General features: G+C 40.1%; 1 protein-coding gene across 1 annotated transcript in view; it reads left to right on the top strand.

Annotated features, from left to right (window-relative positions):
• Window positions 1–22,733, top strand: part of VPS35 (VPS35 retromer complex component) — a 48,637-nt gene that overhangs the window by 9,057 nt on the left and 16,847 nt on the right. Inside the window, exons 2-12 of the mRNA XM_067550385.1 lie at window positions 4,938–5,036; window positions 7,322–7,418; window positions 8,464–8,587; window positions 10,212–10,394; window positions 11,259–11,472; window positions 12,427–12,510; window positions 13,403–13,512; window positions 17,428–17,524; window positions 17,614–17,762; window positions 19,293–19,500; window positions 20,194–20,349. Coding sequence (XP_067406486.1) covers window positions 4,938–5,036; window positions 7,322–7,418; window positions 8,464–8,587; window positions 10,212–10,394; window positions 11,259–11,472; window positions 12,427–12,510; window positions 13,403–13,512; window positions 17,428–17,524; window positions 17,614–17,762; window positions 19,293–19,500; window positions 20,194–20,349 — 1,521 coding nt within the window. The remainder of the gene's footprint in view (window positions 1–4,937; window positions 5,037–7,321; window positions 7,419–8,463; window positions 8,588–10,211; window positions 10,395–11,258; window positions 11,473–12,426; window positions 12,511–13,402; window positions 13,513–17,427; window positions 17,525–17,613; window positions 17,763–19,292; window positions 19,501–20,193; window positions 20,350–22,733) is intronic.

The following is a 22,733-nucleotide window of genomic DNA, read 5'->3' as shown; positions in this document are numbered from 1 at the left end:
GATGTAATTGAGAATGGGCATAAAATGTGATGTGAATCTCTGATTGTAAGTTAATTCTGATGATGTTATAGGTTGAATAGCGGTAATGACTTGACTGTGATGGGGAGTAATTTGCACCACATCTATTTTTTTTAAATGCAAATATTAACTCAGATGTGCTCTTATAGAATAAAGAAACAATATTATCATAGTGTTAGTACTGAGTTGTAATGGCATCAAATATTTGCTTCTGAACTGGATTATTTGAATTCACTGCAGTTTCTCTTGTGTGCTTGGATAGACTACCATATCCCTCTGCAGATGGAGTATATATAGCACTATATACTTTGTCGCTTACACGTATGAACAACATTTTTCTTAAGCCCTGAATTCTTAAAACTGGTAAATAATTAATTTCACTGCTTTCAGATGAAAAAGGAAAAGCCAAATTATGTGGGTTTTTTTAACCGAACACTTGAGTCAGTAAGGGGGAAAATAGAATGAGTTCTTGCACTTACATAAGTATTGTTCCTGAAACAAGTTGCTTTGCATTAGTGTGTTTCAGAGGTATGTGTGTCGGGCTGCTTTGTTCAAGGGCCTGGGCAGGACCAAGCTAGGGGAAGATGGGTTGCACCAGAATGCATCCTTGCGTCTTTTTGGACTTTGTAGTAGGGTACAGAATTTGGGTAGAAATCTTACTTAATCATAACTAGGGCTTATACATACATGATTGAAACAGGGCTTTACCCTAAAAATACAGTCCCTAATTATAAAAAATAACACCTTACCAATTAGTCAAATTTTTGTACCTTTCATCATTAATCATGATCAAAACAGTAGCTTGTGGTTTTCCTTCATTCTCTTGTGAATTATTAATTCATTCCTAAATTGTAGTCAACATCTCCCTCTCCCTCCTTCCTCATATTGTTTGCTTTATAGAAATGTGGCCCTCTATGATTATTCCTTCCTATAATAAGGAAGTAACTAGGCTTTCTACAGATGGGAGTTCCTTGAAGTGAACAGTTGTCTCCATTTCCTGGGAAAAGAGGTAAGGAATGACCTTGTTAAGAACTTGAATAATTTAATGCAAACTGATGCATCATGTTGCACTTCAGATATTGCAGGTTTAATTTAATATTTTTTGCCTCACTTTCAAACTTGCTGGTTCAGACCCCACTTACTATAATTCTGCAATGGAGAAATAAGGAATGTGCATGTTGTGTGCTAGCTGTAAAAGGAATTTTGTACTGTACTATTCTAAATCGTAAATCTGTTCTATTAGTTCAGACGTGAAGCTGGAGTTAATACTAATATTCATAGCTAATTATATAAGATCAATGTTACTGTACAAAGCCTCAGAGCATTGTAGAAGACTAAAATAAAATCTTTCTGCTTAGTATGTGGGCAGAGAATGTGATACAGTAATAAATGAGATGCTAGGTTGGCAAATAATTAGAGATTGTATTTGGGATAGGGTTAGGTAATACTTGTACCTGTGTTCCCTTGGTATGGATGTGCTTGTGATATTGTACTAATGTTTAAGTCCATCATCCAAACTGCATGCTACTGACACAGTGACTTCCAGTGTCTCCATGGATATGTCATGATCCCGTTAGTCTTGGTATCAGTGAAAAGATTCTGTTCTCTGTTGAAACAGTGGTGCGATCTGAAGGCTGTCTGATGTCTAAATCAATGAGAAGGACCCAAATTAGTTAACAGTTGATTTTTGCTAGATTCATCAGGATGAAAAGCTGTGAAGTGGAGGAGCAGAAGTCATAGAAACCAGGAAGAAAATTTTTATAGTCACTTATTCAGAGAGCTGAACGTTCTAATGATATGTGTTTTCTGTTTGCAAATGTGTGCTACACTTGTGATCTGTCTGTTCCGTTCCTTGCCTGTGTTCTGCTTCTCTAGTATTTGCCCTGGTTAGAGCTGTGTGTTTCTTGGATAGCAAAGTTTACCAATAACTTGTAATTCTGCACAAAGATGAGTGTTATGGTTTTCAGTGAGACTTGGTTCTTAATGCTCCGGGGAGGGGAGAAGCCATACTCTTCTGTGTCTGAATGTGCCCTGCATGGCAACGGTGGTGCAGCCAATAGCCTCCCCCTGCAATGGAGAAGCAAAATGTGTGGATGTTCTCACCAGGACTGTCTATAGAGCTCTTCTCTACTGTAGTGCCTCCAAAAATGGCCCTACATAGCCTAAAACACGTCCTCTGTGAAGGTTAGTCCAGCTCGGAATGAGGTGAATAAGAGTGTGTTCCTATAGCTGTAAGATTGTGCTGAACACCTGTTTTGACTGGTTCTTGGTTGGTAATGCGGCAACATATGTTTTGTCATCCTATGTGATTTCTTCTTGCCTGTTCAGAAACACTATGAGCTTGTACACTGATCAGGCACATGGGTGAGGGTGCAGATACATCTTATCTGGAGTGGCTTTGCTTCTGAAGGAAGCCTCTACTCAGTAGAAACTTGTACTTACTCATCATCCTTGAGGCAAAATTACTTTACTGCAGAGGGCGAGGTCATTTGAGGTTGTTCTCTGGGCAAGTTATGTTGCAATGTGTTTGTGGAAACACTTGTATTTTGCCCTCCTAAGAAATCATCACAGAATAGGACTGTTTGTAGGTTCCTACTTGCATAGGCAATATCATGTCATGGAGAAAACCACACCCCACTGTGGTGGAACTTGAGAAAAGAGGGAAAAGAGAACAGATTGTGTGTGTGAGTGATGGTATGATGATGTAGTCCTGAAGTATCCTCTGGTGAGGCAAAGGTAAAAAGATCTTTTTGTACAACTTTAGCTGTCCTGTTTTCTTTTAAAAGCAAACATCCTCATGTGAGGATACTGCCCATTACTCACAAAGGTAATTACCTGTCTATTACTCACAAAAAAGCCTACAACTGGAAAATGGACATCACAAGTCAGACAGTGGTTTACAGAATACAGCAGAACCACATATTCCTTTTGGAGTGTGATTTGGCGGTGAGGTGGTGTCACTCAGCCATAGAGCTCCATTACTATCCTCTCTTTGTGATGAGTGCCTCTCAGATATGTGGGCATATGAAGAAGGTAAAACTTCCAAGGGTTGATTCCACATTGAAAAGATGTATTGGCATAGCTATGTTAGTGAAAAATCCACACCATTGACCGATGTAGCCATGCCTCCATCAATGTAGCTAACTTTGCTCGGGGAAGTAGCGTTCCTACACAAACAGAAAAACCCCTTGTGTTGGAGCAGGCTGCATCTATGCTCATAGACTTGGTCAGAAGGAACCATCATGATAATCTAGTCTGCCTCCTGCACAGTGCAGACCACAGACCCTTACTCCCCTCCCGTCCTCCGCTCCTGTAATAGACCACTAACCTTTGGCTGAATTACTGAAGTTCTCAAGTTGTAATTTAAACACTTCCAGTTACAGAAAATCCACCATTTACAGTAGTTTAAACCTGCAAGTGGACCATACTGCAGAGGAAGCAAAAACCCCCTAGGGTCTCTGCCAGTCTGACCTGGGGAAAAAATTCCTCCCCACCCTTAAATATGGTTATCAGTTATGCCCTGTGCATGTGGGCAAGACCTACCAGCCAGACACCCAGAAAAGAATTCTCAGTAGTAACTCAGAGCCCTTCCCATCACTGGCCATTGGAAATACAGTAGAACCTCAAAAAACACCTCCATGGAATGGAGGTTGTTCATAACTCTGAAATATTCATAACTCTGAACAAAATGTGGACCCAGGAGCACAGCTTTAGGCAAAGCTTGGGCTGCATCAGTATGTTTGCGGTGCAGGTTGTGGCCCTTTAGAACTGAGATGCTCTTCCAGAGCACAGCATACTGTCTGCAGCGCGGGCTCCAGCAGCTCCTGTTCCAGGCTGCAACTTCTTTGCAGCATCAGCAGCTTGGGCTGCAGCAACTTCTTTTTTCTGCTGGGACTGAGCTTTCAAGCTTGTCCTTCTCCCAGCCCGAATGGGGCAAAGGGGGGGGGGGGGAAGAGTGTGTGGGTGGGTGGGGGTGTGTGCAAACAGTGCCCACAGCTTACAGGAGAGTGGCAGACCCCAGCACTGCTCCTGCTTTGCCTACTCAGACTGCCTTGGTCTGGCAGCGGGAGCTCACAGCAGTGCCCATGAAGCTCAGTGTCTTCACCCTTTAAAATGCAGTACAGGCACAGTACAGTATTTGCTTTTTTTTTTTTTTTTGGTCTCTGCTGCTACCTGATTGCTTACTTCCAGTTCCACATGGTGTGCGGTTGACCAGTCAGTCCGTAACTCTGGTGTTTGTATTTTTGAGGTTCTACTGAATTTGCTGCTAGCAGTCCCAGATTGCCCACAATGGCATGTAGCCAGTCTCATCATACCATCACCCCCATAAACTTGTCAAGCTCAGTTTTGAAGCCAGTTAGATTTTTGCCCCCACTGCTCACCTTGGAAGCTGTTGCAGCACTTCACTCCTCTGATGGTTAAAAACCTTCATCTAATTTTAGCCTAAATTTATTGATGGCCACTTTGTATCCATTTCTTCTTGTGGCCACCTTGGTGCTTAACTTAAATCTCCCTCCCTGGTATGTATCCTTCTGATACGTTTATAGAGAGCAATCATCTCCTCTCAGCTTTCTTTAGCTTAGGCTAAAGAAGCCAAGCCCTTTGAGTCTCCTCTCATAAGGTAGGTGTTCTATCCCTCTGATCAGCCCTTCTCTGCATCTGTTCTAGTTTGAATTCATCGGGCTACACAGTACCAACATATCTGTGCCTGCATATTCTCAGGAATGTAGACATACCCTACGTGAAGGGCAGTGATTAATAACTCTGAATTGTAGAACTAGAATTAGCCTTGTAGTGGCCTTAGTTGTACAAGCCTAGAGCACTTTTCATGACCAAAATGGTAGGAATCCAGCTTTGAGGAGAACAAACAAGAAATAGTTATACTTGAGTCAATTTTTTCCTTCTCTTTCTTCCCTTAGCCAACAACACAGCAGTCTCCTCAAGATGAGCAGGAAAAGCTCTTGGATGAAGCCATTCAGGCTGTAAAGGTCCAGTCTTTCCAGATGAAGCGATGCTTGGTAAGAAACATGTAGCTTTTTGTTTTTTGTTTTTGTTTTTTAAGTAGTGAATGGAATTTCTTGCAGCTGGAAGGAAGTCTCTCTCCTCCCCCATGAGCAGCATGATTAGTTGTAAAGTTGATTATGCTTCCAGCTTAATCCAATCTGCTTTGAGTACACAAGCATTGACTGACAACAAGAGAATGGGGAAACCCAGCACGCTTTGAACCTTGGCAGCAAACCCCTCACATCCAGTAGAAATGACACTTCCAGCAAAAGGTGAAACTGGAGCACTTTTTTTAGTGCCACTCCATGCTGGAATAAATGGAAGGAATATTTTTTCTCATTTCCTTTTATTGGCTTAGTGTTTCCCTCAGCAAAATGTACGAGTGTTGAGTACCTGCTATTCCATGCAGTAAGTGAGGGAATAAGTATTCTTAAGTGGAAATCTGGAAGTGCCTACAAGCCTGAAAGCTCTTTAGATTAAATCTTCACAAATATTTTAGTGTAGCCCATTTCTTTGATGGGAAACTAAGGCTTGGCCTACATTACGGAGTTAGGTTAACATAAAGTAGCTAATTATGTCATAGTACCCACTACTGCCTTGCTCCTGCCGACTACACGGACATCAAACTTCACCTCCACAAGAAGCGTAGGGTTTATGTCCGTGTAGTTAGGGCAGTGCAGTGTCCATGTAGACACTGTTACTTACAGAGCCATGAAATTGACAAGAAAGCTGAGATGGGGGACTCTCCACTCCCAGCCTGGAGGAGTGGGTGGGGGGGTCAGCTTGGCTTATAGTGGGGAGCTGTGTACCCCCCATACTGCCCCTCTTAAGTCAGTGGAAGTGCTCCTGGTGAGGATCCACATCACTGACAGAAGGAGGGCAGTGTGTACATGAACCAGTAATTACTGCCATGGTTGTTAAGTCAACCTAAGATAGGTCGACTTAAGATCACATCATGCTTGTTCCTTACTTTCAGTGTGGTGAGTGTGATTTCTCCATAGTGCTTTTCCATGTCTCTTCCCTCCAGTCAAGCTGCAGAATTTTTCTGAATGTATTCTCAGCAGAGCAGTCTGCTGTGCTGTGCTGGTATGTAGGACTACTATTCCTATAGTATACTCTGGGAATCTTCCAAGGGCTGCAGTTGTAACGTTATTAGATGGATTGTGCTGTGATGCAAAGCACTAGTAGGTGGCATTGCACTGAGACATGTCTACCTCTGCTGGATGAAACTTGAAGAGACAGTTGGAGGGAAGATGAGGAGTATAAACAGTGGAAAGCCTAGAAAATGTGAGGAATTTGGCTTTTTCTCCAAAAGAATGAATAAAACTTTAAAGCTGAAGTTAAAATGAGTTTGAGAAGCTTTGAGTCTGATAACTTATAGTGATCCTCTGCCAGCTACTGTCATGTGCTTGCAGCCAAAGGGGATGGAACAATAGCACCAACGGAATTATCAATATCTGTTGATGATGTGTTGATATCTCCAAAACAATCCTCAGAGAAATCCCCACTAGACTTTCCACTAGTGTTACTGAAGGAGAATTTGGCCCATTCTTTAAAGACCTCTTGAAGTCCAGTACTCATAAACTCTGTAAACATAAGATTTAATCCCCACCTGCTCAAGTGGCTTTTTTTATAGGGAGTCATACAAAGAAGTGTGCAGGTTTATGGCCAGATAATTATATAGAACTCTCTAAATATGCCTCTTGTTCTAGACAATGTGATTAAAACATGATTTTCCTTAAAATGTTGCTATTTTTTTTGTGGTGGGAGAGGGACAGAAGAATCTTACCCAAATTTTTGCAGAGTTGTCCATCAATAGTGTGAGTTACCCTGTATCTTTATCTGCTAGGGCATAATGCTGTGCTTCATCACCAGATGTAGAAGTTTAAACAGTTTGTAAAGCTGTCATACTTCGGTTTCCAGGGTGGGGTTTTGTGGTTTGGTGAGAGGGGGAAGGGTTGCCACATAGTGTAAATTACAAGCTGCTTCTCCAGTATCTCAGGAACTAGTCCACAAGTATGCAAATATACATGGCAAAAGACAAAGAGAACAAAACTTACATCATTTTCTTGTTAACCACTCACTACTTCTGTCTAGATGGTGATCAAGTTACTTAAAATATGATTTGAGGTAGAGAGTTTCTTAGAGTTCATTTTTTTGCATTTTACTTAGTTTTCCCACACTCAGTTTTCAGTAACATGTTAAAAACAAACTCACTTCACAGATCAAACGGCAATTGTGTAGGCTGGGGAATGACAAGTGATAACTGCTAATATTTGTTCTTGCACTCACTGTTTAGGACAAAAACAAGCTTATGGATGCTTTGAAACATGCCTCCAACATGCTTGGTGAGCTGCGGACTTCTATGCTATCTCCAAAGAGCTATTATGAACTCTGTATCTTTTGAATGATGGGAGAATGTTTGAGGTACTGTGTATTGGAATCTGTGTAGTTGTGTGCGTAATAGCAACATGGTATCCTTTGGTCTCTAATTCCTTGTAAAAACAATTTTTTCCTAGCATGGCTTTACTCAGTTTTCTTTATCTCTGCTAGGACTATTCTGTATCCAGAAATGCTGAAGAAAAGGGAAATGGACTATCTCACTGTGGAAGAGGGTGCTCTTTCCCACTGTACAGTATAAAGTAGCCCATAATCACTTCAGGACTCCATGGGCCTGCTCTCTTCTTAGAAGATCCTGTATGGCATTATTAAAAACTACCAACAGGATGGGCTGTGTTGGGAGTAAGCGCTCCCAATCTATGGAGCTCCTAGATTTTGCCTAGGAAACTAGGGAGTCTCTTTAGAGTCACTACAAGAGTCTTGCCTACCCCACAAGAACATGCTGAAGGCATTAGCTGTATTTTTTGGCCCCTGTGTGCTTAGCTTTTCTTCTTCCTAAAAATGGGGAGACTAGTGCACTTACTTTCCTTTGATGTATTATATCAATTAAGGGAAGATCTGGTAACTTTTCATGCAGCTGACATGCAGAGAAATGATGTGACTTGCCCACAGCATACTTCTACTGTCTTAAATATTTTATACATACTGCTTAGTTTGGGGATACCTCTCTATGAAAACCATGACCTTTCCTCTCCCTCCTGCTACTCTTTTTATTTTGTGCAATCCCACGTGCTTTTTCTTCCACTTTCTACTTCAATACCCTTGCCCCCTATAAATGCTCACTCCTCTCCATGCTGAACACCTTTTTTCTTCTGATATGCCAGTCATCCTCTTCTTCAAATATTTCAACTTATAAATTCAATCTTTCAGCAGTGATGCCATGTGAGAAACTGTCTCAGCTCCCTATGCCTGACTTTTACTGTTTGTGAGTCTGGTTCAGATTGTAAACTCCTTGGGGCAGTATCTTCCTCTTAGTACTGTTTGGCCATGCATATCTCTTGTAGTAATATCAATGTTTAATCCTTAACCATAAGAGAAAAGATATGGCTATATCTGATGAGCTACACTACCTGGAGGTATATCTGACAGATGAATTTGCCAAGGGAAGGAAAGTGGCAGATCTTTATGAACTAGTACAGTATGCTGGAAATATTATCCCAAGACTGTAAGTAAATGAGACCTGAAAAAACTCTTCACTAATGAATACTGTTTTCTAAAACTTCTGGCTCGGGCAATTTTTGCCTTGGATTTTTTGTTTTTTGTCTCCTGCCATAGAGCAGGATTTCGAAGTACTCTAAAGAAAATCTCTGTATCTGATGAGATAGAAGTCCCCTGATTACTGTTTTATTTGAGATGTTTAGACCACAAGTGCAGCTTTTGTAACTAGTAATTGGATTCTCCCAGTCAAATACTTTGTTTTATTAGCAAAATAATGTGAAATAAAGTAAATTTTTTTTCCTAATTCTAATTGTTAATATAAATCAGCTGTTAGAAACTTACATTTTTATTTAGCTGCTTCTCCAAATATCTTAACCTGTCAATTAAGCTTAGTAAGATCAGTATAAGTGCCAAATCTTAGTTGGTGTAAATTGATTGCATGCAGCTGAGAATCTGGCCTTGTATGTATAAGGATAAGTGGGAGGTCTCTTTTTCCAACTGCTTATGTTCAGTTGTTGGCATAGGGAATAGAAAAACTCTTTATAAAAAAAAAAAAAAAAAAATTATATAAAAAATATTACTTTAACTAATTCTTTTCCAAAAAGAGAACTGTGCCATGTCTCTGTAGGTCTTCATTTTAGTAGCATCTTTTTTAATAAAAGCTTTTAAATCAGTCCACCGTAAACTCAATATTGAAAAGCTCATTTTAAAAAGTGAATATCAGCCGGGAATGGAAGAGCTTCAGTTTTAGAATTCCACTTCCCTTTTTGATCCTTAGAAAAGGAAGTGACTTCTGATTCTCACGCATGTGCTTCTCTTAATAAGATTAAGAAGATTAGACAAAAATTCAATTTATACAATGACTGTGCGTGGTTACAGTACACTTAAAACTACTGCAAAGTTTTTACTTCATTAATTGCCCTAAATACATAGCCTTCCTTATCCTCTTGTTGATTCCACTCCTGCAAGCAGTTCTGTCTGCGTGTACCCCTGTGCTCATGTGGAATCTTCAGGGATACTTTGCAGATACAGAAGTTTTGCCTAAGAGGAGCTGTTTGTGTTAGATTAGCCAGTTCTGCAAGGCATTGAGCATGGTCAGTTTCCCTCTAAGTCAGTGGGAATTTAGGGTGTTCAGCCTCATAAATACAGGTCCTATAGTTGTGGGGTTTTTATGATTTGTATAGTAAATCCTCAGGTCCCCTTCTTGGTTTTAATAGTACATGGGTGGGTAATAGTGCTTGAAGGAATGCGTATAGGGCTGGAGAGTTGCAAGGTTCCGAATTCCAATCTTGCTATGGCACTGGCTCATTCTGTGGTCTTGGGCAACTCACCCCACCTTTCTTAGTTCCCCATCTGTAAATGGTAGATGATGATTTTTACCCACCAGCCAAATGGGGGTGTGCATGGTGAGCAGAAAGAAAACGTTCTTTCCATACCTACTCCAAAGTCTGTGCCCCACACATCACTTCATTTAATTCCTTCTCCTTCTTTCTGAGTATCTTGTAAGAGAGGGGTAGACCTGCCTCTGATCAAGATGTTGTATTGTATTCATGTATCAATACAACTTTTTTCCAATAATTCTTAATCCATAATTTTAATCAGAATTTCTTCAACTCTTAATTTTTTTCTAGCTATCTGCTGATAACAGTAGGTGTTGTCTATGTCAAGTCCTTTCCTCAGTCCAGGAAAGATATCCTGAAAGATCTGGTGGAAATGTGCCGTGGTGTCCAGCATCCTCTAAGAGGCCTGTTTCTTCGAAATTACCTTCTACAGTGTACCAGGAATATCTTACCAGATGAAGGCGAGCAGACAGAGTAAGAGAAATGTGATGCAAGCGCACAGTGGCTTTATCCTTAAACGAGGAATACATTAATAGTGTTTATTCTTTGTGATCATGTAAGGCTTGAAATAGGTGCATATATTTAATAGAATTACATTTTTGTAATTGTTCTTTGAATATACAATGCCAAGTCCAGTCTCTAGTGAAGACCTGATGGATTAATTCCTGACAGGTGATCTTAAGAGATGCTGTGAATGCGGGAGCAAAAACCCAAACTTAAATATAGCTTTAAAATGGCCTCCCTGGTCAAAATAACATATCCTCATTTTCCATTAAAATGAACAGAACCACTCTTATTCCTCTCCCATGCTTCCTAAAAATACTTGTAGAGCTTGGTCAATAACACCAATGTATTGGCTTTAAGATTGAGATATAAGCTTTTTGCATTTGTCTCTTACTGTGAAAAGGAGGATTCAAGATAAAATAGGCTCTCATCTTCAAGAGGCAGAGACTATAAACTCTCTCTAGTAGAGAACATTTCATGTTTTAAATACATCTCTGGTATGCAAGATGTTTTTCTAGTCATTGTGGATGGGGACAAAGTGTGCTATGGAATACTTTTTATGATATCTGCCACTGATCCTGTCCACCCCCATTTTTTCTAACATGGTTCAAACGCTAATGTAGATTGGGTCTATTGTATCTGTATTTGGTTGGTTGTAGATTTCTCTTTTGTCACGTTCTCCTAAAACGCCTCTTGATCTCACTTTAAAGCTCCTGTTAGAAATTTCTTTCCTCTTTCAAGGGAGGGTAGAACATGCACCTTTATTTAAAAAAGACCAAAATTCCTTCTAGAAGCCAAAACCTTGTTGTTTTTTAACCACTGACCTAATTTCAGCGAAGAAACCACTGGAGACATCAGTGATTCCATGGATTTTGTGCTGCTAAACTTTGCTGAGATGAACAAACTCTGGGTGCGAATGCAACATCAAGGACACAGTCGAGATAGAGAGAAGAGGGAGCGGGAAAGGCAGGAACTGAGAATCCTAGTGGGAACAAATTTAGTTCGCCTTAGTCAATTGGAAGGTGTTAATGTGGAGAGATATAAACAGGTGAGATTTTTTTCATTTAACTCTTAACTGCATCCATGTTTACCAGATAAATGAAGCATGAATCAAGAGTTCCATTATCTATTAAAGTTTTTTTTAGGTTCACAAAAAACAATATATTATTTGGTGCTTCTGAAGCACTGTTTATTTGAAGCTCTCAGAACACTAATGAAATCTCATAATGCTCTATGAGGTAAGTAAATCCATCTACAGAGAAGTTAATGAGAGGTGCAACAAGACACTGTGATATGCACAAGATCACACAGTCAGTGACAGAACTGGCCATTAAAGTTTGAAGTCCTGCCTCCCAGTCCTCTGCTCTGTGTACTAGGCAATATAGTTTCCTTTATATGCATACACTCAATGCATATATACAAGGGAAAGGAGCCAAAAAGGTTAACAAAATGATACCTTTCAAAGCATCCAAGAAATTGACTATTCCTATTTAATAGACAAAAAAAAGCGTCAGTACTAGTGAATGCAGATGATCCAAAAACCAGAACCGTCCCCTGAACTATCTGGATAGTCTAAAGCAATAGATGAGAAATGCTTTGTAAGCCATGGCAAATGCCATTCAAGACCATTAGATTTAATTCAGATAGGAGAGATTTCTATAAATGGACATATCTGCTCATAATCTGCTGAGTGAGTGAGGTGGGTGAGGGTGAGAGAGAAAATGCTAGCATGTGCCTCTATTTGAAAATTTTCATTCCATGTTTTCAGTAAAGAATGGACTTAGACACTAAAATAGTAATGAGAATGTCGTGCGCAGTCTTGATTTATATGTTGTCACTTACCTAGTGATAAAGGATCTCTGTCGCTGTAAAAATCTAAAGTTTGTACATGTGTAGGCAGATCTGAAATTTTAGGACACTGTTTAAAAATCTGATTCAGGATTTGTGTAGATTGAAGAAGTCAGTGGGGAAAAAATATTGCAACATCTTCATTCCTCTGCAGATTGTTTTGCCTGGAATATTGGAGCAAGTAGTAAACTGCAGGGATGCCCTAGCTCAGGAGTATCTCATGGAATGTATTATTCAGGTAAGTTACAGAAAGGAACAAAAGTAGTTTCACTTGATTGTTAGGGTGGCAATGTTTAAAATGTAAAATGAGTGAGTGTATTGTGGTGTGGATCTGAGTTTTTTGTGGAAGGTGGAGGGGTGGGGCCTAAGCAGTTGCCCTTTGTTTAAAAAAATAAAACTAAACTGACTACTGAATTTCCTTAGGTTTTTGTTTATTAGACCATATAATTGATGCTGGGAAGAAATTCTTAATAGTTTTTTATATATATTTTGAATAGCTGTCAAAATGTTCATCTTGATCAACTGGCTAAATCTGAATGTTTTTTCTTGAGTATTAGGCCACTTAATTTTCCTCATCCCACTCTCTTCTTCTTAATAGACCATAGCTGCTGTCACTCCTTTCTCATAGGTGATGGAACAGGTTTTTTTGGGGGATCTGGGAGTATCATGTACTGGATTGACCCTTATTCCCATATGCTGCCCTCTGTCTCCTGTTCCTAGCACCATGCCTTGATGGCAGACTCTGTGGGGAAATAGGAGGTGTGACTTTGAAAGCTGCAGCTTTCAATCCCATTTCCTCTCCTTTGTGTTTTGTTATGGAAGTTTGTATGGTCTTCAGGGCAGGTGTATCTGCAGTACAAATGATTGATGGTAACATCTTTGCTTGTGTGCTGTGAGACCTATACAGTCCTCATCTGCTTCATTTCATGCCCAATCCACTTCTGCTTCACTTTTTTTGCCTGTTGCCCTGAAGTGACACCAAGACTTGTCTCTTACATAGTGTGAAGTGTCGTTACCATGCAGCTATTTTCTTCAAATAAGTTAGTTTTATCATGTTACTGTTCCAGAGAGATGAGTAACTAAATGTGTATCCTGTTGTGAAACTTGGTAATTCTTGATGTGAATTTTAGGTTTTCCCAGATGAATTTCATCTCCAGACCCTGAACCCTTTTCTCCGAGCCTGTGCCGAATTACACCAAAATGTGAATGTGAAAAACATTATCATTGCTTTAATTGACAGGTGAGTATGAGCCAGGATTTAGTTGGAATAAATATTGACTAAATAAAGTTACAGTACTAAGTAGCTTGAGCACAAACAGCTGAGGACCTACTGGTCTCTTGTTTTTTCTGATTTCTCCTACTATTTCTAACTTCATTATTTCGGTATCTTCCAAATTTCAATTCTAATGATAATTCATGAATAGCTGGTCTTTAATGTTTTTGTGTTGCTAGATAAGCATGTGCTTACCTTACATTGCTTTCATATTAATTTTCTTCTTCATAGATATTTTATTTAAATAACTAATTGTGTGCGCTATTTTTTGAACTTTGCAATTTCCAGCCAGGAGAATTGGTGTCTTTTGAATTTTGGATGATGGATTTTTCTGGCTATCTCTAGGAAATGAATGAATGAACTTAGTCACAATAATTAAGAGCTTTAATGTAAACTCATGAAACAAAGCATCAGCCACATCAGGGGTGGCTGCATCTCAGAAACGATCTGTTGTGCAATCTCTTGTTTGAGGCTCTGTGAGATCCAAGCATTTGTTTGTACATGCAAAATGCTCCACATCTTGTATGTCTTGAATGTTCTAAGAAGGAGGGAGGAATTAGTTTTAGAGGAGGTAAAAGTATTTGTTCTAAATTTCATAATTTACCAGAAGAGCTTTACTCCTGTTCCTAAAAGAGCTTTTTTTTAACCTATTGGTATCTGTACAAAAAAATTGTAAATTGCAATAATTTTTATTCAGACTGAATAAACCAAAGAAAATGTTTTGACCTATGTTGCTACCCTTATGGTGTGCAAATTGGTACTGTGTGTATGGGGCGGGCGGGGGGGGGGGTGTCTCAATGAGGATGAGAAGTGCAGTTGGAGAGTCAAATTGCTATCTCTATGCAGCCACGTCAGAACAAAAATCTTATTCAGTTTTTCCAGTAGAAACATGTACCCACACTCCACCTTACTATATTATTAACAGAGAAAGATGTAAGTACTAAAAGGGCTAAGCTTCCAGAGAGATGGCAAAAATGAATCCACGGTAATCTGTCAAGTAAAATTTGATATCTTAGATTCCAGCTGAACATAAGAATTTTATAACCACCCAACAAATTTATGGAATGTAATATCGTCAATCTAGGCCAGGGGTGTCGGTCACTTTCTATGGCAGGAATAAAATGTACTCCAAGTGGGCCATATTTACCCTCCGCTGAGAAATCTTGTGGAGTCCTCCCTTTCGGCGGCAGCTGGAGGCAGCTCGTGGTGTTTTACCCGCCGCTGAAAAATCTCACTGCATCCTCCTTTTTGGCAGCAGCTCACGGCGTCTTACCCTTCAGCGGCAACCGCCATGGGCTGGAACAAAAAGGTTTGTGGACACTATCCGGCAGCCAGGGGCCGGAACAAAAACGATCATGGGCCGTATTCGGCCGCCCGCACGCCGTATGTTTGACACCCCTTGTTTAGGCCATCTGTAGTATGTAGCCATATGGTAGCCTCGTGTTGGAGTCAAATATGGCATTGATGTTGCGGGGATAGGCATGCATCTTGGTATCATAGGTGGGTGTGGTACTTATGGTTAAGCTGTTACCTTTTATTAAAAGAAGCTTAATAGGAGGTAGCAGGATTGGCTGCTAGAACTCTTGTATTTGCTGTGTAATTTTCCAGCTCTTGCAAAGAGGCCTGTTGTGTAGCAAAAACTAGAAGTCAGAGGATCACCTATATCTATTATCATGTAAGAGCTTCAGTGTCATCTCAGAAGACCAGTCTCTCAACATAAATTTCATAACAGTCTGATCAGAACTAAAAAAAAATTTCTGGACCCCATGGAACTCATCAGCTGCTGACCAGTATCCAACCTTCATGGTGGTGATAGAATCAAGCAAGGAGCTACTGCTGATGTTATGACCCCTCCTTGCCAGGGTGTAGGCCAGGAATGGAAAGGAAATGGTGCCTTGTGCTGGTGGATGATCTCTGCTTGGCTGAAGGCAAAAGTAGGATGCCCTCTCTCTTAACACTGGAGCTTTCTGTGGCAACTTAAGCTTTTGATTATAGTGTAATTGCAGCACAAATGCAGGGGTTAATAGCAAAGCACAGCAATTACGCCCGTGGTTCTTCTGAAGACAGATGGAGAGCAGGATTGGCTTTTTCACCACCAGATCACTGACTTGGAGTTCCGTTCTGCCCACCTCCTGCTCCATAGCATCTGCATGAAGCCATTGGGGGCAGATGGGAGACAGCATGGTCTTAGATATCAGTCATATGCAGGCAGGATCCAGCTCTGCAACACTTTTGATATTAATAGTACCATTTTCCAGCTATGCCAGTGTATGGATGATCTCAAGATGTAGAGAAGCAACTGACTGAAGCTGAGTCCAGACAAGACAGAGAGGGATGCTTTTGGGGAGGAAAACATCTTGAAGATTTAGCCACCACACTTAATAGAACCCTCTGTTCAGGGAGTCTTCCTGCAAATGGTCAAGTTGATTTGTAGCTTTGGGGTCCTTCTTGACTTATCGCTATCTCTGTCCACAGTGAGCAGAAATGCTGCCTTCTGTTTTGCTGCTGGCCAGGATACTGTGTCCTGTGTTGTCAGACTGTTTCTATGCTCTGACTCTGCAGCATTTGACATAGGTTCTACTGTCATGGCCAGCTGCTTTGGGGCCACAGCAGTTAGCAGGAAGGGAAGGTGTTTTGTCTTTCATGCAGCTGCCTGCTTCTCTGCAAACATGCTCCTGCAGCTGTGGGAAGTGTCAGGATGGGTTGATTCAGGCTCATGGAGCCTTGCAGCTTCTGAACGAAATCATTGAGGCCCTTTTCTCTCTCCAGGTTGGGAAACAGAGCATGGCAGACTGACCTGCCTCTTCTGTAATAAGTCTGGGCAAACTTTGATTGAAATCCTGTTCCAGATGTCACAAGTATTGCAGATGAGCTGATTTCCCGCACACTCAGTGAGGGTGTCTTCTCCCCCTCCCGCTCCCACCCCCAGGACTCCTTTGTGTGAGGCAGTAGAACACCACCTATAGCACAGTGGTTAGAAAGTAATTAAGTGATATTGCTTGGAGCGTGGCAAAGTCTGTGTATTGTTATCATACAGCAGAGCAAATGTTACTGGCTTCCTGTTCTTTTGAAGTGGTTTTTTTCCCCTCTAACACATCCTGCTCACCCTTAAACATTAAATATTGAAACAGGGCTGTGAGCATGAATGGTTACAATTGTATCTACTGGGCATAATTCTAGCTGATTATGTGACATACACAACAGATAAAACATCCCCACTTGCCTTGCTGGTGTTCTCAGCAGATGTGCATTCTCTCCATAACACTGAAAGAAATTGATTACTGTTTCCAATCATAATCTTGCTTCATGGGTTTTGCGCTGCCCAAGCAGTGTAAATCCTGGATTTGCTGATCTGAGTTTTCTTTTTTCTCCCATGAGCATTCAGCTAGCTGTCAACATTTATCTCTGATATACCTTTCTCTGGAGACCAGTACAAAGATTAAGTAAATGTTTTCTCAGCATAGATTATTAAATGGTTGGGGCTGCATCACAATATGACCATTGTGTGACTGTCTTCTGGTGCAGAGGTGCAGGATGTATGCCACATGTTTAGGAGTATGAATTCAAAAACATACTGAGGCCCTTCCCCCTTTTCTCCTCCTATTATATTTTTTTCCTTAATCTCTATTTGTCACCATTCATTCTCCATTTCTTTTCTTGGGGCTAGAATTTCCAAGACTCTGCTAGCTGTTAATTTTTATGAAGACCGCTATGCCTTCTGACTTCTCCCATGAATTTCCTACTTGCGTGCAATAGATATTAATCCACTGAGGTTATGTACATGATTCTATCCATCTTTTCTTTGTGTGCATTTAATGCTTTGTCTCCCTAAAGTAAGGAGCGTATAACTTGAATGAGCTTCTTTCCTTTCTCTGTTCACAGGTTAGCTTTATTTGCTCACCGTGAAGATGGACCAGGGATCCCAGCAGATATTAAGCTTTTTGACATCTTTTCACAGCAGGTGGCCACTGTTATACAGGTGTGTTCTGAATATAAGATTAAAATCTGTAGTTTAGCAAAGAACTAGACATTCCTCTCAAATCTAACTTACACTGTCTCAAATTTCAGTCTAGACAAGATATGCCTTCAGAGGATGTGGTGTCATTGCAAGTATCGCTTATAAACCTAGCTATGAAATGCTATCCAGATCGTGTTGACTATGTTGATAAAGTGTTGGAGACAACTGTGGAAATCTTTAATAAACTTAATCTGGAGCAGTAAGTGACTCTTATTTTCTTGTGACACATGAAATTTTTCTGTGCTTTATCTGGGAGCAACCATGTTTAGTTTTGGCTTTTTTAACACCCTCCAAACCTCTACCACTCAGCCAAAAAAAAAGAGGAGATGGACATGTTATCTTGAGCATTCATTTGCTTGCTAGACTGTAAAATAGTGTTCTGAGGGTTAATGATGTCATCACGCCTCAAAGGTGATAATGGCTGGCCTCCTAAGGGTATATCTACATGCAGTTGGATACCTGTGGCTGGCCCATGCCAGCTGACTTGGGCTCCTGGGGCTTGGACCAAGGGGCTGTTGAACTGCAGTGTAGATGGGCTTGTGCTGGAACCTGGGCTCTGGGGTCTTCCTACTTTTCAGAGTCCCAGAGCCTGGGCTCCAGCCAGATCCCAAACGTCTACACTGCAATTCAACAGCTCCTTAGCCCAAGCCCGAGTCGGCTGGCCCGTGGCAGCCGTGGGTGTCTAATTGCAGTGTAGCCTTACCTGAAGTTACTGATGAGGACCAAATAGTGAAGAGATGCTGAATAAATTAGGCTGTTAATCGGTGCTAACGTTTATCTTATGTACACAGATCTTTTATAAAACATCCCTGGTGGGTGGACAGCATTCAGGTTATATTGTAGGAATACTGGATTATTCCTGAAAGAGCTATGGATGATCTTCAAGGTTTCCTTTTGTTTTCTGAAGAAAATCAACAAATGCAACTCTTCCTAGAGTTGAGGAAACACTTCACACTGTACAATATTAAAGTAATGACAACAAATTTCTTAATCTCTAAAAATTACACAGATTTGCGTTCTTGTATTCCCATTTACCTATGACTCTTATAAATTGAATAGGATGCTTTTTCTAAGTTAGCTCAGTTCACGATGTTCAGATATCTGTTAAACATTGCTTCTGAGGCCCCTCTCCCCCACTAGCAAATAGACAATTTATGGACAAATCCTGTCCCCACGCACTCAGGCATGGAGGACATTGCTACAGTGGAATTGATTCCACTCTGTGGAGTAGAGGCAGAGCTTCACATGACCTGCATGCAGCTGAGCTCGCTATCTCATGGCCTCTTTGTACAGGTACACAGTGATCTAGTGGCGTGGGAACATGCTGCTATGTGTATTCGCTGGCCATTCCTCCCTCATAAAGGAGCAGGAGACTTGGGCTGGCATAGACACAGCTATTCTGGTCCTGCAGTTGGAATGATAGCTGTAATGCAGTTCTGCTGCCACTCTGTGATTTAGGAGGCCAGCTCCTAGTGTGTTGTCCTGCTGCTTGGGATGTATGCTTGAGGCAGGATTTGTGTCTTAACTTTCACTGTAATTGCCATCAAAGATGGCCAGTAGTAGGATTTTTCTATCGCATTAGAAGCAAATGGTTGAACATATATGTTGAACATTGAAACTTTATTGTTGTGAAACACTTATTCCCACCTTTAGCTTCCAGTAGGCTGATTATTTTTAATATCAGGTGATATGTTAAATTTCTAACTTTTTTTGTCTGCTTATATTCTAGTATTGCAACAAGCAGTGCCGTTTCAAAAGAGCTAACCAGACTTTTAAAGATCCCGGTTGATACCTACAACAATATCCTGACAGTTCTGAAACTAAAGCACTTCCATCCACTCTTTGAGTACTTTGACTATGAGTCCAGAAAAAGCATGAGTTGTTACGTGCTTAGCAATGTACTGGATTATAACACAGAAATTGTCTCCCAAGAACAGGTATGAAAGGGTATAGTTAACTATTATCTATCACAAACTTCAGTGTTTCTAATCTGATTCTGTGTCTGTATGAAGTCTTGGAAACAAACACTAATTGACCTCACATAGGGTGAGTGGGGTGTTTTCAAAAATCACAGTCTAACCACATCTTAATTACACATGATTTTCTTTACCATACTTGGTAGATTTACACTCTTCCTCCAAAATATCTGTCGTCTTCACTCATCTTTTTGGTCCACTGTGCCTTAACCTCCAATGTGTGATTAGGGGAAATCTGCTAATTGAGTTGGGTGGGGAGGTGACAATGTAAATCTCTAGTTAAAAGCAAATTGACCATTGATTTTTGTTTTAGTCTCAGGTATTTAAAAAGGCTTTCTAAAATAGTGCCTTACACCTATTTGAAGGGATGAAATCTACTGTTTTTCATACATAGTGGGTGCTAATATATTACAAGGGGCACCCTTCAGAGCAGATATAAACTAAGGAACCTTACAAATAATAACGGTCTCTTTTTTCAGTGTGCTTTGGGTGCAGTGAAATGCTCTTTAAAATAGCAAGTAACGTAAAGAATTTGTGTGTTCATGACCAGTAACTCCTGTTTGCGCTGGTAGGGTCTTGCTCAGGTTTGTGGTTTATTACTTATTTGATAGCACTCTAAGCCTGGTTGGATGTGTTTTGTTGCCTTCCTTACAGGTTGATGCTATTATGAATCTGGTATCAACACTGATCCAGGACCAACCAGATCAACCTGCTGAAGACCCTGACCCTGAGGACTTTGCTGATGAGCAGAGCCTTGTAGGAAGATTTATTCATCTTCTACGTTCAGATGACCCTGATCAACAATATCTGGTATGGTTTTAATACTTCCCTATGCATTCTGTGCTCTTCAGCATGCCATCTGTGGTAATAATTTATAGTATTTGTTTATAAGGTGCATTTTAATGCAGCTGGAAGCAAATGAACTAATTTTTAGATCCTAGTGCGTTAATACTGATTAGGCTGGAAAGCACCTATACACAGATTGACTCTTGTGTGAAACTTGATGCTGCAGAAGTCCGAGTGATTACAGCTTTTAATATTTCTATCATATGGGCCAAGTTATCTGAAGTGGCCTTCAGTCTGGTTTGAAATTGAAGCATTATCCATGCACCATCTTTCATGTGCTGGTGTATGCTGGGTATAAGTGAACATAGAGGCAATAGGAGAATGTGTCCCCTTGTGCTATCTAGTCATAGGCAACATGCAGTATTGCCAAATCTATATGGGATAGATGTCTACTATAAATATGGACAGAATCAGTGTCATTCAGTTTTAAACTGAATACTAGAGCATGTTCCCAGAGCTTGGACTGGAGCCCAGATTTCCTGAGCCTCACCATTCCTCTGATACCAGCCAATATTTGTGAAACCCACTAGTAAAGTGTTCATTTCCTGTTCCTCTACAGCTGACTTGCTTAATTGTAGTAGATTAGCCTCCTCTACCAGTTACTTCAAGTGACCAGAGCTATGTGCTGTCCATATAAAGGCTCAACCCTGCTAAAGAGCTGAGTGGTTGTCAGTAAAGTTGCCCTGGTAACCTTAATTTTGATATTTCCAAACTTCTGAGTCATGACTTCGCAAACTTAATGTTTTTAACTTTTTTTGTGTGAAATACTATTAATATAGGAGAGGCAGGTAAAAAGGTGAAAAGCATCTCTTGGGATTTATTTTTACGTGTATAGTCACATGTGAATTGCTGTGGGTGATACAAGTAGTGCAATGTGGCTTTTTTTAACTGTGCATGCTCCTATTACTTCAAATGTGTTGTGTGTAGTAGTAGTAATGTTTGTACTCAACAATTTAATTTATTAAAGCCATGCAGTCAGTAAAGTAAACTGAATCTGGAGTACATTATCCACTTGAATTCTCGTCCTTTATTGTACGTCCTGTGATCATTATAAACTCAAATATGCATTGGATATAACCAGATATTTTTAAACTAAGATTAGAGGTCTGAACTAAATTCACAGCGAATGTGGTATACCTAACTCTCTCTATCTCGGCTTTTTACATTCGTGTAGGGTATTATGTTGAGCAGAAAAAAAACCTTGTATTTTCTAAGTCCTCTTTAATGCCCATCAGTAATGGATTTGAATTGGTCTCTACAACCTTACTGCTGACGGCTATAGACTTATTTTTGTGTAAATGGGGGCTGCTTATTTGACATTTTTTTTTTTTTTTTTTTTTTTTTTTGTATTAATGTAGTCAGTGTTTGGTTTTAGATCCAAGGTGGAATGCTGGATTAATCTCAAAGGGGTACTTTAAGATCTTGCATGAGGTTATTAAGATTTAATACGTCTCGGAAAATAAAACTGACAAATGGTTGCCCGGTGCCACTCTTATTGCTACTTTTTAATGTCCGGTCACTTTATGTGTGAGCTATGGTAACTGGAATGGAATAGAGATCTGAGAGGGAAAAGTAAATTGTGGAAAGAGTGAATTATGCTCTCTATTTACTCTTCACCTTTTCAAATTCCACTGTCTTAGTAAAGCTCGGAACACTTCTCACTATAAACACTTAAAAGTATTTTGACCTTTCAGAAACTTCTTTCTTACACATTAACTTTATTTTACTAAATGTTAAAGTAAAGAACATGTGGTGCTTATATTGTACTACGTTACTACAGTTTAAGTATTTAGTGTACAGAAAGCAATTTCATGGTATTCTGTAACACCATGGGACCGCTATACTAGCGTAAAAGAGTAACAACCCCAGGTTACTTTTAAAAAAAAAAAAAACCAACAAGTAACGCACCACAAACATTACCTTTTTAGTGCTTCGTGTGGACTCCCAGCAAAATGTATGAGTTGCAAGGGTTGGGAAACTTGGGACAGAACAGAATACCATGTGCTAAGTCTGAGCAACATACATCTGAATTAAATATAAGTTGTCACAAGAACATTAGTGAATATTCATTATTCAGAAAGAACAATTCCAGAAGGAGGTATAGAGAATTCCATGATCCTTCAGAATATTTAAAGAGTTGCAGCATGTGCCTCCGTTTTTCCTTGTTAGTAAAATGGAGATAATGGTGCTTGGCCTCTTTTCATAAAGTGCTTTTAAATCTGCGACTAAAAAACTACATAAAGTCAAGTATTTGAAAGATTATCCAGACTCCGTCTGTGACATTGGTTTGGTGGGTAGCCAGACAATGCACATCTCCTTCATGCACAAGCCTGCCAATGCACAATCTT

This window comes from Emydura macquarii, unplaced genomic scaffold (genome assembly GCF_026122565.2).
Source record: "Emydura macquarii macquarii isolate MOO-44397 ecotype Brisbane River unplaced genomic scaffold, CSIRO-AGI_Emac_v2 contig_295, whole genome shotgun sequence".
Lineage (NCBI taxonomy): Eukaryota > Metazoa > Chordata > Testudines > Chelidae > Emydura > Emydura macquarii.
Note: the sequence above shows the minus strand (reverse complement) of the source record. Positions and strands in the feature narration are given on the sequence as shown.